We start from the raw sequence: 13,169 nt of genomic DNA, 5'->3' as shown, positions 1-13,169 counted from the left end.
ACCGACACATCCATCTCTAGAGTCATGCTGCTAGCGTGGCTAAAAATCTTAATCATGGAAAGTAAATATTATGAATAAGACAAAAAGGCTCAAAGATAAATCTTTCAGGAATTCTGCAGGAAAGTGCAAATGTTTTTTCAATAAAAACTTTTTTTTCATACTTTCTTAATATTTTAAAAATTATTTTAAATCAACTTTAAACCATACTTCTGTACCACAAAAACCATAAGGACAAAGATTATGTAATCGTCAACAGTGTGAATATGATGTCTGAGTCATTGTGGCTGGTTAAAGGACCAGTGTGTAGAATTTAGTGGCGTCTAGTAGAACAGATTTTGGCAGAAATGCAATGTAATATTCATAAGTATGTTTTAATTGGTGTATAATCACCTGAAAATCACTGTGCTTAGATAGATTTAGATTAGCTTAGATAGCTTAGCTTAGATTTGGCCCTTTATATATACATAGGGAGTGGGTCCTCTTCCAGCCTAGAATGGACAAACCAAACACTGGCTCTAGAGAGGGCCATGTGCATTTTTCGCAACTTTCATGGCCACCATAGGTTCTCCTACACGCTTGAAAGGGGAGAGGTTAGGGGAGGGGTATTCAGTTGGTTGCAGTCTGCAACCTCACTGCTAGATGCCACTAAATCTTACACACTGGTCCTTTAAGACTGAATCTATAAACCTGTCATGTTTGGATTATCTGTGATGGCAGTTACAACAAGCCTTTAAACAAGCTGATCATAAATTGTTTTGGATGAGGAGACAAATTTATAGCTTAAAAGCAGGTTTTTGTTCTTCTTTTCACATAATCACTGTTTTCCATTATGCATGCATAATCATGTGCAGCAAAGCAGGAATAGCTGCAATATAAACACATGGAATGCAATGCCCTCTCCCATCCTGCCAGTCTATCAGAGTAATGACTCCCCCTCCCCCCCTCCCAAAACTGTCACTCAAACACCACCCCTAGCAGGATTGATTCTTCTTGAGACATACACATCATATGAACACACACACACACACACACACACACGCACACACACACACACAGACTTTCTCTCGTCTGCCTCGTCTCTCTTCTCTTTCTCTTTCACCACGCCCACCTTATTTATTGGCTCTTCCTCCTGTAGCAGATGCCCTTAGCCAGAGTACAAAGCCGTTTTGGGGGGACATCCGTTGCTCTGAGGACAAGCTTGGGTATTATATAAAACAAGGAAATGGCAAAATGAAACAGACAGAACAGCATTATTATTCCTCTAACAAATGTACTTCCTCACCCGACTCATCCGTCTTAGCCTGTCCTGTCCTTTGCTGTCCTCTGTCTGAGCCTTGCAGTCTAATCTGTCGACACAAACTGAAACCTGATATCAATGTCTGCATAAATTGGAGCCCTGGCCAAAACCACATTGAAATCTGCTAGGTCTCTTTAGTATACCTTTTTGAATGTAGCGCAATCAATTTTCATTGATCTCCCTTAAATGCATTGGCAGGGATGTTTCTAGGAGTTGATAAGGTCTGGGGCTAAGCTCAGACCATCTGGAGCTGTGGTCAGGGTGTGTGCTGTCAGGGTCAGGGTGTGTGCCAAATTTTTTTGGGTTGTCCCTGCTGTTCTGCCTGGAACACTACTGCCTAAATTTAATTTAATTTACGGCACTGTATGACTACTGCAAACATTACGTCTCATTTGAAATTTAATTTTTAATAGTAATGTTAACACAGTTGCTCTGGACAAAATGGACATCTGCAGGGCAGCTGAGAGTTCTCAAACCTATGGCACCAGTGTTTAATTGCGACTTTTCTATTCTATTCTATTTTTTTGACTGCTTTAATGTTTAGCACTTTGTGTTGTACAAATAAAATAAACCAGCACCCTGATGGCTGTAGATTGAATTGAAACACTTGTTTATTTGTACATCCATTTAGGGAATATCAGGTGTTTTGACCATCTGGCCATCTCCAAATTGTGTTACCAACTCCCCAAGTATTCTATATCCTTTCATGTCATCTATGCCTACATGACAAAATGCTGTTACTCTACACTAATTAGCTTGTTGACATGTACCAGTAACATTGGCTTAGCCAAGTTCTCTGGCACAAATGTCAGAATGCACCAACAGCAGATATCAAAGATATGTAGTTAGGGTTCGCTTAGCTACATTAGTCAATAAACCAGTGGTTCTCAAATCTAGGGATAGCATAGTCGCTAGTGTTGTGTGAGCCTGGCAGCTGACAGACAGCATGAAGCAGAATTGCACATCGTGCGTCCATATCATGGCGCAGGTGAGGGCATGAGCAAGCACGTGAGGGCTGCAGATGGACTGAACTTGCATACAAGAGGGTGTTACCCAGCCCCGTCCACTCCCTCAGTCTCCACTACATCCACACACAGGCAGCAGCAAGAGTTAGGGGGTTGTCGGGAATTAAATTAATTACACTTCCTGATGATTATAGCTTTTTTTCCTCTATCAGAAAGATTCAGAGCAAGTAAAAGAAAAATCCTGGCTAAAGCCCCGGAAGCCTGATGTTTACCATGCCGATGTGCATTGGTTTCCCTATGATTTTTAAATGATAAAATGCCCTGGCCTTTGAATCATTTTCTCATAGTAAACCGTGACTCATCTGGTGCTTCAGACAGATGAGATGAAGCAAATGCTAGAAATGACTTCAAACAATAATTTGACCCATGCATAATAGAAGGTTTTTGGTTTGTTTTTTGTTTTGTTTTTCTAGGTGGTTCGAACCATTTGTCATTCAATGGCTTGATGAGAACGAGGATGTTGCCATGGATTTCCTCAATGGAGCGCTGGAAAGGGACAAGAAAGATGGAGTGAGCACTACCTTAAATTACTTTTTAAATATAAAACTTTATATTTAATCAGCCAAACAACTAAAGACTGCTTTCTTATTCACAAGGGAAATAAACAAAATTCACCTCTTGAGGAAGAGGATGTAGGGGATAAGGAAATTTCACATAGTCAAAAACATTCCTTGTCTGGAGGCATCGCAAGACAAGAATATGAATGAAATGTAAATTAAAAATGGATAAAAACAGGATCCAGGTATCATTGTATAATTCGTAATTCATTTGTAATTCAAAAACCAAAAAACGGTAAATCTGTTATTTGTTTCACAACAAAAAACAAAAAAACGTTTTTGGTGTCAGAATCTAATAACGTAAAACCAATCAAACCCGGCCCGTTTTTGGTTTTTGCCGATCCATTTTATCGTTATTCCTTTTTGGACTGAATATTGCACAGGTCTGCGGACATTCAGCCAATTCGTTTTTGCGTTTCACACCAAAAACTGAAGTCACATGGTTTTTTCTTTTTTTCATTTTAAACCAAAGACGAAAAGCGAAATCACGTGATCTATTCCTTTTTTGTTTCCCAACGAAAATCCAGAAAACCAAATTCAAAAGACTGCGCAATTTTGGTTTAGAAATCAAGTATTTTTGTCAGTTTTGTACGACAGCGGAAGCGGCTACATTAGCCTACCCATGATACTCAGTGACCGTTGCTATGGTGAAGACGCCAGTGACAGCCGTGTGTGTAAACGGGATGAAGACGGGGTTATAAAACTGAACTTTACATTTCACATCCCTCATTGAAGCCCTACACTTTCACTTTCGTAATTTTCATCAAACTGGTCTTTAGATTAGCATTTTATTCAACCTCCAATCTTACATGATGTAATTATTTATTAATTATTTATGTTTAATTTATTCTCTCATCACCTTTTTATATTTCATACACTTCCTTTCTTTGTCCATAGCACACATTATTTTCTTTACAGTTCAATGTGCAGTAAAGTACGTTGATCCCGATCGTAACCAATTATCTGCAGTACTACATAAAGTTATACTGACTATATGTTAAGGCTGTCGCTGGCGTCTTCACCATAGCAACGGTCACTGAGGATCATGGGTAGGCTAATGTAGCCACTTCCGCTATCATACAAAACTGACAAAAATACTTGATTTCTAAACCAACATTGAACGGTCTTTTGAATTTGGTTTTCTGGATTTTTGTTGGGAAACTAAAAAGGAATAGATCACGTGATTTCGTTTTTCGTTTTTCGTTTAAAATGAAAAAAAGGAAAAACCCCTGACTTGATGTCCACAGACCTGCTGGATATTCAATCCAAAAAGGAATAACGATAAAACGAATCAGCAAAAACCAAAAACGGGCCGGGTTTGATTGGTTTTTCGTTATTTGATTCTGACACCAAAAACGGTTTTCCATTTTTTGTTTTGAAACAAATAACAGATTTACCGTTTTTTGGTTTTTGAATTACAAATGAATTACGAATTATCAGATGATACCTGGACCAAACAGGAAGTAAAACATGATTTCGGGGCAATAAAAGGAACAGAAACATATTAGGCAATAATGAGACAAAATATGTAAAATATTCACAAAACATTTGGCAAAGAAATTGTTGACCCACCTGGTTTGTGTGCATGTGTGTTCATATGTATCTAAATGACAGGATGTACTGTATATTTGTTATGACACATAATTGCATAGAGAGAAGCACTTACAATTGCTTCTAACAAACGCTGCAAAAGAAATTGCATAGGGCTACACTTTTTTTTAAAATGTTGATATTTTCAATTGAATTGTAAAACTTTTCAATCAGCACAGTTTGCCCTTTAAAATAGCACAGTTCTGTAAAAACAGGTGAACACTCCACATATTTTATGTGTCCAAGTTAATTTACAAGTCACGTGGAGTACTACACAGCTTGTGAAAACAGTTGTATAATGTTTTTTGTGGTTCTATAGAGGCTTTTTCAAGTCAGAAAATTACTTGAGTCGCATCACTGACAGGTAATAGAAAGCCTGCATTACAAAATGAGGTTGTAAAGTTTATGTGATTAAATATGATTTTTATGTTAATTATGAATAAATGTAGGAATTCATATATGTTAAAGACCTAACTCATATATGTGAAAGACCTAACGTGGCATGTTATTAGGGCAGTATACCTCAGCTAACAGTACACCTACTGTTCCTCATCAGCATTAGGTGGTCTAGATTCCTGCTCTGTGAGCAATGTACTGTAGTTACAGAGTAATTGTTACATTAATTGACTATTCTCAACACTGTTCTAAAGAATATTATGCTTTTACAATGTGCCTAAAGATCTAAGATTTTACATCTGTTTCTCTCTTTTCCTTCTCTCAACCCCTGCATCACTCTCTCTACACTTATGCCTCTCTCTCCAACTATCTTTCCTGCTACAGTTCCAGCAGACCTCAGAGCACGCCCTATTTTCCTGTTCAGTGGTGGATGTGTTCACTCAACTAAACCAGAGTTTTGAGATTATCAAGAAGCTAGAGTGTCCAAACCCACAGGCTCTGGCTCACTTCATGTGTCGCTTTGCGAAGGTCAGGCTCTTTGGAAAGGCCTTCAAAGAAACCTGAATACTCCTGTAGGGAGTAATAACTCACAGTTAAAGACTATAGCATTGATCTAAGAAGACTCTTTGACATGTTTATTCTGTTTTATATCATCTCTTTATTGGGTTGTGACTGCTGAAAGTTTCTCAGTATGTTCCAGTGCTTCAATAATAGAACAGCAAACATATTATAATTATAATATTGTCCCTCTCCCTCCCTGCAGACTATCAACAAGGTTCTTCTGCAATATGCTGCAATCATATCCAAGGACTTTCCTTTGTATTTGAGTAAGGAGAATGTGGTAAGTGCCCCCTCAAAGTCTGAAAACGTTAACAGAAAGGGATACCTTGAGTTGAGTTTTTTTCTGGGTAGAAATGCAGATGATGGTGTTTCCATGATGACTGTCTCTAAGAGCAGTTGGCATGGAGACTATGTGGCAAACGTTAAAGATAGCAGCCCAGTCTCTTCTATGCTGAGCCCTGCTGTGTCTTCTGTAATGCACTTAACAAATTGTCTCTATTAACCCAGATTCAATTATTCATCTCGCAGCCCATAGCTGATTGGGTAAAGTCATTGGTATTTTCTGGGCTCTCTGTCCATTGTTTAATGTGACGGATGGCTAAACACAGAGCCCTCTGAGTGGCCTAATTATCCACACTGGTCTTTGAAGTTGAAGTGAAAGATAACACACAGGGTACTAGTAGAAGAGGCAGATGTTTCTTTACAGTTCTGACAACTCATTACAATTGTTCCAGAGAAAACATGAAATGTCTCCTTGAGACAGGAGTGACAAATGATGGAAAAAAGGAAATAAAGAGGCAGATGGAGTTATACAGTAGCAGGGTTACATCAAATTGAAGCTAATCTCCATAATATTATTTTTTTTAATCATTTAGTACCAGATATTGTGTGAGGTATTGTGACACGTCCACACTCCCCTCCCCTCTTTGGTCTGTCTGTAAACAAAGCGCTGACTCGATGAATGCATTTCTTGACATTGCTAATATTTGTGGTGAAAACCTTTTAGTTTACCATCACCCTATACAAACAGTATTTTCCCTCTGAATTCTAAATCAATCAGTAGATACTAGGGGTGTAACAGTACTTCATCCCAAACCGCCATGGTACAGATGTTATGGTTCAGTGCATGTAGTCGTATGAAGAATAAGGCTTGTGACCCAAACATTTACAAATAGTTTAATAATCCATTTATTCCAACGTGCGGAACAATAATTCTAGAGAGCAAGTTACACCCAGAATGTTTTGGCAGTGCACCACTTAGCTGTAGCATGCTCATTGGTGTATGCTAGCCAAGGTAGCCTGGTTGCCCTGGTTACGCTGCCTTCAGGATGACAAACTAGAGACCCATAACACTGACCAAGTGCAACACTATTCTTAAAATATGCTCTGTTATCTCCATAGTGAAACAATACCGTGTCTCCCCTCCCCCCTCCCCTCTCTGTGACGGTCGGCTTTTCTTTCTGTCTTTGAGTGAAGCTGTTTAGAACGATAAACACATTTGATTTCTGACGTGGTCAGACAGCATGTCGTAAGAACCAGTTCTGAGTGAGGAAAATGTAATCAAAAAGTCTTAAAGTTTGGTTCCTCTGACCGAAATATTATTATATATGACATCATTAGATTATTAATACTGAAGCGTCAGTGTGTAAGCAGCGTGTTACTGTTGTAGCTGCTGGAAGTGGAGCTAGTTTCAACTACTATATGTACAGTTAGACCATTAATCAGCATAAGACAGCTGTCAGCAGGTGTCCTGACTCCTTGCAAGAAACAGAAATATTGTTTTCTTTTTCCACTGCAGCAACTAAACTGTTTCAGTAATAGTTATGACCAATTAATTGATCCATTGTTGGATGTTTACATTTTTCAAAATAAAGGACCAAAATATCATTTTCTATCCTTCTTTTTTTTCTGCTGTACTGAAACTGTACTGAACTGTGTCACCAAAATCGAGGTATATACCGAACTGTGAATTTTTTGTACTGTTATACCTCTAGTAGATACACATCATTTCACCAAAGTGAAAAAAGCAGCCTTTAACGGATAGATTGTGATATATTCAATCCGTGTGTTCAGTCCCCTATTCTATATTTTTCAACCTCTCTCAAGCTAGAAACATGTAACGGAGAGAAATCTCTATTGCTTTTATTTAGATTTGGAATATCTAATCACTCCCATACAAATATGCTCATAAATCTAGTTGAGAGCAAGCCATTATGTGCTGCCGCAGAGACCCTATAGGCTGCTTTGTAGACTGAAAGACACCAATCATCTTTCTCCTGTGGGGCACAGAGTTATCATGTTAGTGCTATCCATTACCACCATCATAATTTTTAGGGTGTTGTAATTTTGTCAGTTCTTTTTTGAGCAGATAATGTACATAATATGTGACTGACTGAAAACTAGGAGGAATTACTCACAGTCTCCATAAAAAGCAGTGTGATTAATGTCTGTCATCTGTTAAACTTGTTGTGGAGCTGAGAATCGATAATGCCTGACATATTCAGTGCAGACATTTCTCTCCCCGTTGTATTATGTACTGCGTTTCCCTGCTGACTGTCAATGTCGTGCAGAAACCTTGCATCTTTGTATAGATGATCTGTCAGGAAATCAAAACTGATGGATTTAACTGTTGTTACCCTTGTGATTTTTCTGATGTTTTTGAATATGTTTCCAATTATACGGGCTTGTGTCAAGCTCACAAACTGTTACAGTATAGTGCCAATAGCTGTTAAAAAAGGAAATTTAATACACTAGGTTTTTGAGGGATGTCAAAACCATATATATATAATATAAAACACATTATATATAATACATCTCATTCTTGTACTTTTACAGCCCTGCATCCTTCTCAACAACATTCAGCAGCTCCGTGTCCAACTGGAGAAGATGTTCGAGTCTATGGGTGGCAAACAGGTCTGTGCCTAGCTGAGTGCATCTGTCTGCTATGTCTGTGTCCAGTTTTGAGGCAATTCATTTTCAATTCTAATTTTGAAATTTCAGCCCTGTATAAACTATTAGAATGCAATTCTCCATTTATCCATGCAGAGAAATTCTCTTTACATCTGTGTCCTTCCACTGGAAGGTCAAACCACAAGGTTAGCTACAATACAATGTCCCCCAGCAGGTCTTGTAGGGATTTACTGTCTTGCTCAAGGACACTTTAGCAAAATTGATACCAGTTACATATATATGGAGGTACATATATATGAAGGCTTAAACCAACATCCTCAGATCAGCACTCTGCCGAGAAATAAATGCTGTGTCATGATTATGTAAATAATCATTTCAGATTACATTTATTTGAAGTGAAAGTGAATTGACCCCATCGGTGTTGTGCTGTAATCCGTCCCTCAGTTCTGTGCGTAACCGTCTTATAGACTAATCTGACATGTAGTTCAGTTTGCTAATATCACATTTCTGACTACTACCTCTACTAGTGTTCTTACCCCATTACTGTTTCCTCGTCTCTAATCCCCTTTGTGTATAACATATGTTGCCTTAACATTTTTGTAAATATTGAGTTAAACCTATAAATCTGTGTGCTGGGTTTGAAACACCATTGAATATTTTCCCTGTCGACCTGTCAGTCTGTCAGTCTAACCTGAGAAGCAGCCGCCACGGCTTCTTATGACTTACACGCATGTTTCTCTCCAGTATCTAACGCCTGTCTTGCCTTGCGTTTTGTCTCCTGTCGTTGTGTCTTCTGTTTCCCCCCATTTCCTTTTTGTGCTCTCTCTCTCTGTCTCCAGGAGGAGGGGGTTGTGTCCTTCTGTAAGGTGTGTGCAATAGGACTCGTCAACACCCCTTCCCACCATTTACCGAATGATACGAAAAAGCACGCCCCCTCCCCCCCGTGTCTCCCCACCACCCCTCACACTCCTACGCTTCTCACCCCACCCCCAACCCTTCCAGCAGCATGTGCCACAGAGCATACGGAATCTGAATTACCCATCACCGCTCTAGACAGGCTGCTGAAGCTCACCATCCCCACATTCTGGGGATAGTGGCTCAACCCACCAGACCCCATCTTTATTTTTAGCTTGCTTTTTTTCTGTCCACCACTTCTCTGTCCATGGCTAATTTAGAAGTGTGATATTTATTTTAGTTCGTTTAGTCCCCCTCCCCCTTTTTTTTCCTGGCGTAAAGAGCGGAGTCAGAGACTCACCTAGTCGCTGGCAGTGGTTTTGATTATCTCTATCCATTCCCCAGGCTGCAGCCACAAAATGCTTCAGAAAGTATTTTTCGGACCATGTTTAATGAGCTTCTCAAACACTTACAAATCTCTCCAGCTCTGCCCTCAGCTGAGGTGGTGCTACCTCTTCACAAACCTTTTTCTCATGTGAACTCTGGACAATGTCCGGAGAATCAAGCCTGGACATTGTCTAGAGTTGCCCTTTCACACATACACAGCAGGAGATTGTCCGTGTCAGATGTGTTCTGACCTACTGGAAATACTCCATTTGATTTAGGCAAGGGGTGGCGCCTGGGTAGAGTGTGCAGGAGGCAGGACATGGTGCAAAAAGTATGCTGCGGTTGTAATTTGGTGTTTTTAAGCTTTTAACCGGAAATAAAACTGCTTTTATTTTTTGAGAAATCACAGGAAGTCTCCCATTAGTCCTAGCTTCGCAGCGGACTGTTCAGGCCCAGTCAAAAAAATGCAGTTTAGCTGGCCTGCTGCGTTTATCCAGTGCCAGCTGCATGATAGAAACATCGTCAACACGCCTACTCGCTCGCTGTGAATTCTCTGGAAAATTACCTGTTGTATTAACACAAGGGGTTAATCGGACATTACACAGACTTTGTATTTGGGAGCTGGCAGGGTAAAGTCTGGTCCAGCTGATTCAGACATTTATGTTTCACAAACAGCTCCTCCGGGTAATGTCAGGATAATTTTTGGGTTGCAGTGCATGTGTGAAAGGGGCTACAGTTAGCAGATCCCTCCCAGGACATTATTGTCTGATGAATAATGACACCCGAAGTCTTTACATCCCTTCAAAAAGTCAAATTGTGAATATCCACTGTCAATGGACAATCATGTATATCTTTAAGAATTTCTCTGTATGACTTAAGTAATTTCTCCTGAATGCTAATTACACATCCGAGGTGTTTTTAAGGTGAAAGTTTTCCAAAGGTTCCTCTCTGCACAGTAGCCTATTCATTACTGAATAGTTCCCTATCAGCAATTAACTCCCAGAGAGCCAATGTAATTACCAAGAGCTGTTATCATAGCGTTACCAATAACAGAGATTAGCAATAATCTCTCACAGTGCCCACATTTATAGAACGATCATGGACTGATCTCCCCAGATTGGTATCAGGCTTTATTTTGTGTGTCACCCTGTTTACTAATATGCTTTTCTCACTTTAGAGACGGTGGTTTATTAAACCTTTATTTACTTGGCACTGTTAGTAATTTAGGACAAACTGTGTTTCAGAGTAACAATCTGCCAGTGAGTAGATATTGTTGAAACAGGCAAAGGGAAGCAAAGCTGGGCTGCTGTTGATAGGCTGTCAGCCAGGAGAGAGTTTGTGCACTCTGGAGGACTCTGGATGACAGTCAGTGTCGAGTGAGACTAGTTACCATATAGGAGCCAGGTGCTCCATAGATTCAAAACATGATGTTTCCTTTGCATAAAGTTTGATTACCACAATAAAAGATGGCTTTAATTGCTAAGTGCAATAAATGTAAAAGAATTTCTTGTGGTGACATATGGACAACTTAAATAGTTTCTGTATGCAGAGAGTGCAAGCCATTAACACAGGATCTATTCATAGCACCCCATATATATATTTATATAAATAATATTTATCATTCGATTCTCAACATCATATCCCATTTCCAGACTAATCCTATGCTTTATCTGTAACCTGACATTTCAGGAGATTAATCTTTGATATTTCCCTTCTGCAAAACTGCCTCACTTTGCAAGTCATTTCTATGACTTTCCAGTGACATACAAATGTCTGCGCCTACCTTTGAATGAAGGCCCCTCTGACAGGATTGCAGGCTTCAGGTAGACATTTGACTGGAGCATCAGTAACCATACAGAGTCAGAATGTAATTTTCTCCTTTCAGGAGGTGACATGTGCCTTGGTTTATCTAACAGCGTGTTGAATCTCCTTTGCCAGCATTCCCATTAAGACACACTGTTCTTGAAGAAAAGAGAATCTCAATTTCAGAGACTGCTGGGCTATAGATTAGAGGCTAGCCTAAAACTTTCCTCAGGCCAACAGGACTGATAAAAGACCAATGCCTACAGTATTTTTCTGCTATCACTTGAAAAGATGTTATCTGTTACTTGAACACTGAAATAACATCTCCAATCTTTATGGGTAATTTCCTCTGTGACAGAAAAATCTTGCATGCTTCGATCACATCTATTGAAGAGACAGCAGTGTGAACATGTGCGCAAGTGAAAACACGTACACACACACATAAATCTATCCTGTTCGTGCTGCAGATACAGGCATGTATGCAGAATAACAGTGTCTATAAAAGGTTTAGTTTACACATCCGTTCCCCAGCTGAGCCATCCGCCATTAGCATGTGTGAGATGAGCAGCTCCATGTCTAAGCTTATCAGGTCTAATGCGACGATCTGTCATGCATGTGGTACAGTGCCTGGCCTCACACATCCATCTCAGGCACTGAGCCTCAGCAACGTATGTTCTCCACCCCCATCCAAAACATCAATATTTCGACATTTTACATGGCGAACATAATTCATATGCGCTGAGACAAACAGTAACGCAGATGTACTCATACATGCAGTTACTGACACAAAAATATACATAGCACAGCTCAGATACCCAATATCCACCCATGCATCTTCTCAGAATCTCACCAAAACTACAGATGAGCACAAACATGAATGCAAACATGAACAAATATGCACATCCATCACATGCACATGCATAAATATGGTGCTGCAGAAAGCCAACACATGCCATGCATGTTTTTATAAAAATTGTGCATTGCAGATTGTGTCTGATTTGTCACTATATCATAGATATTAAGGCACATAGTACATGAATTTAAGAAAGCATTAGGCAGGATACACTGCCATCTGGTAAATAAAAACAACACAGAATAGCTGCACACTTGAATGAATTCAGTAGTGAAACAAACAAGACCAACATTTTCCCCTGCAGCAAGATTTTTTTCCTGAGCATAAAAAGGCAGTCAGAAGTTTTCAGTATCAGAACATCTGTAGATTCAAGGTTTTATGAATATATATGACAGTAAGCTTTATTCCCCTGAGATGTTACAATGTTGAGGCTGGCTGACAGTACACTCTTACTACTGTAACTGTGTAGTAGTGCACAAAAATGTTTCCTTTTGAGAGACCACTAGCTGGCTGCTTCTTTGCTGACACCATGTCTCATGACTCGGCAAGCAGTCATCATTGCACAGCTCGGAGATGATCCGTCCATTTGTATTCAGAACGTTGCTCGGCACAGATGGCAGGCAAAATGAGTGGGAAGCCACCAGCGAGGCAGGTTACCTCTCCTCTGTGCCTGTCGTCCTTCTCAACACCCCCACCCCAGTTGAGGCATCCTCCAGAGATACAGAGTTCTAGTCAGTGTGGGCTAGTGAATGGAGTGTAAAGATGTAGTAACTGTCTGTCTCCCACTGACAGCTGGATGCAGAGGCCAGTGATCTGCTAAAGGAGCTGCAGAATAAACTCAACACGGTGCTGGATGAGCTCAGCGGAGTGTTCGGCTCCAGGTGAGCATTAGTGTG

At 39.9% G+C, this 13,169-nt stretch overlaps 1 protein-coding gene across 5 annotated transcripts in view; it reads left to right on the top strand.

Moving 5' to 3' along the window:
• The window catches only part of LOC122971272 (protein unc-13 homolog C), a 114,722-nt gene that overhangs the window by 85,262 nt on the left and 16,291 nt on the right, over positions 1-13,169 (top strand). For 3 of the 5 annotated variants that reach the window (XM_044338037.1, XM_044337960.1, XM_044337883.1), the window contains 6 exons: positions 2,736-2,832; positions 5,250-5,393; positions 5,629-5,706; positions 8,262-8,339; positions 9,176-9,202; positions 13,066-13,154. In XM_044338037.1, the coding sequence (XP_044193972.1) occupies positions 2,736-2,832; positions 5,250-5,393; positions 5,629-5,706; positions 8,262-8,339; positions 9,176-9,202; positions 13,066-13,154 (513 nt within the window). The remainder of the gene's footprint in view (positions 1-2,735; positions 2,833-5,249; positions 5,394-5,628; positions 5,707-8,261; positions 8,340-9,175; positions 9,203-13,065; positions 13,155-13,169) is intronic. The other 2 variants (XM_044338197.1, XM_044338112.1) reach the window with 1 other exon arrangement.

Source organism: Thunnus albacares, chromosome 1, assembly GCF_914725855.1.
Source record: "Thunnus albacares chromosome 1, fThuAlb1.1, whole genome shotgun sequence".
Taxonomy (NCBI): domain Eukaryota; kingdom Metazoa; phylum Chordata; class Actinopteri; order Scombriformes; family Scombridae; genus Thunnus; species Thunnus albacares.
The sequence above is the reverse complement of the archived record's forward strand: the minus strand, read 5'-3'. Positions and strand labels throughout refer to the sequence as shown.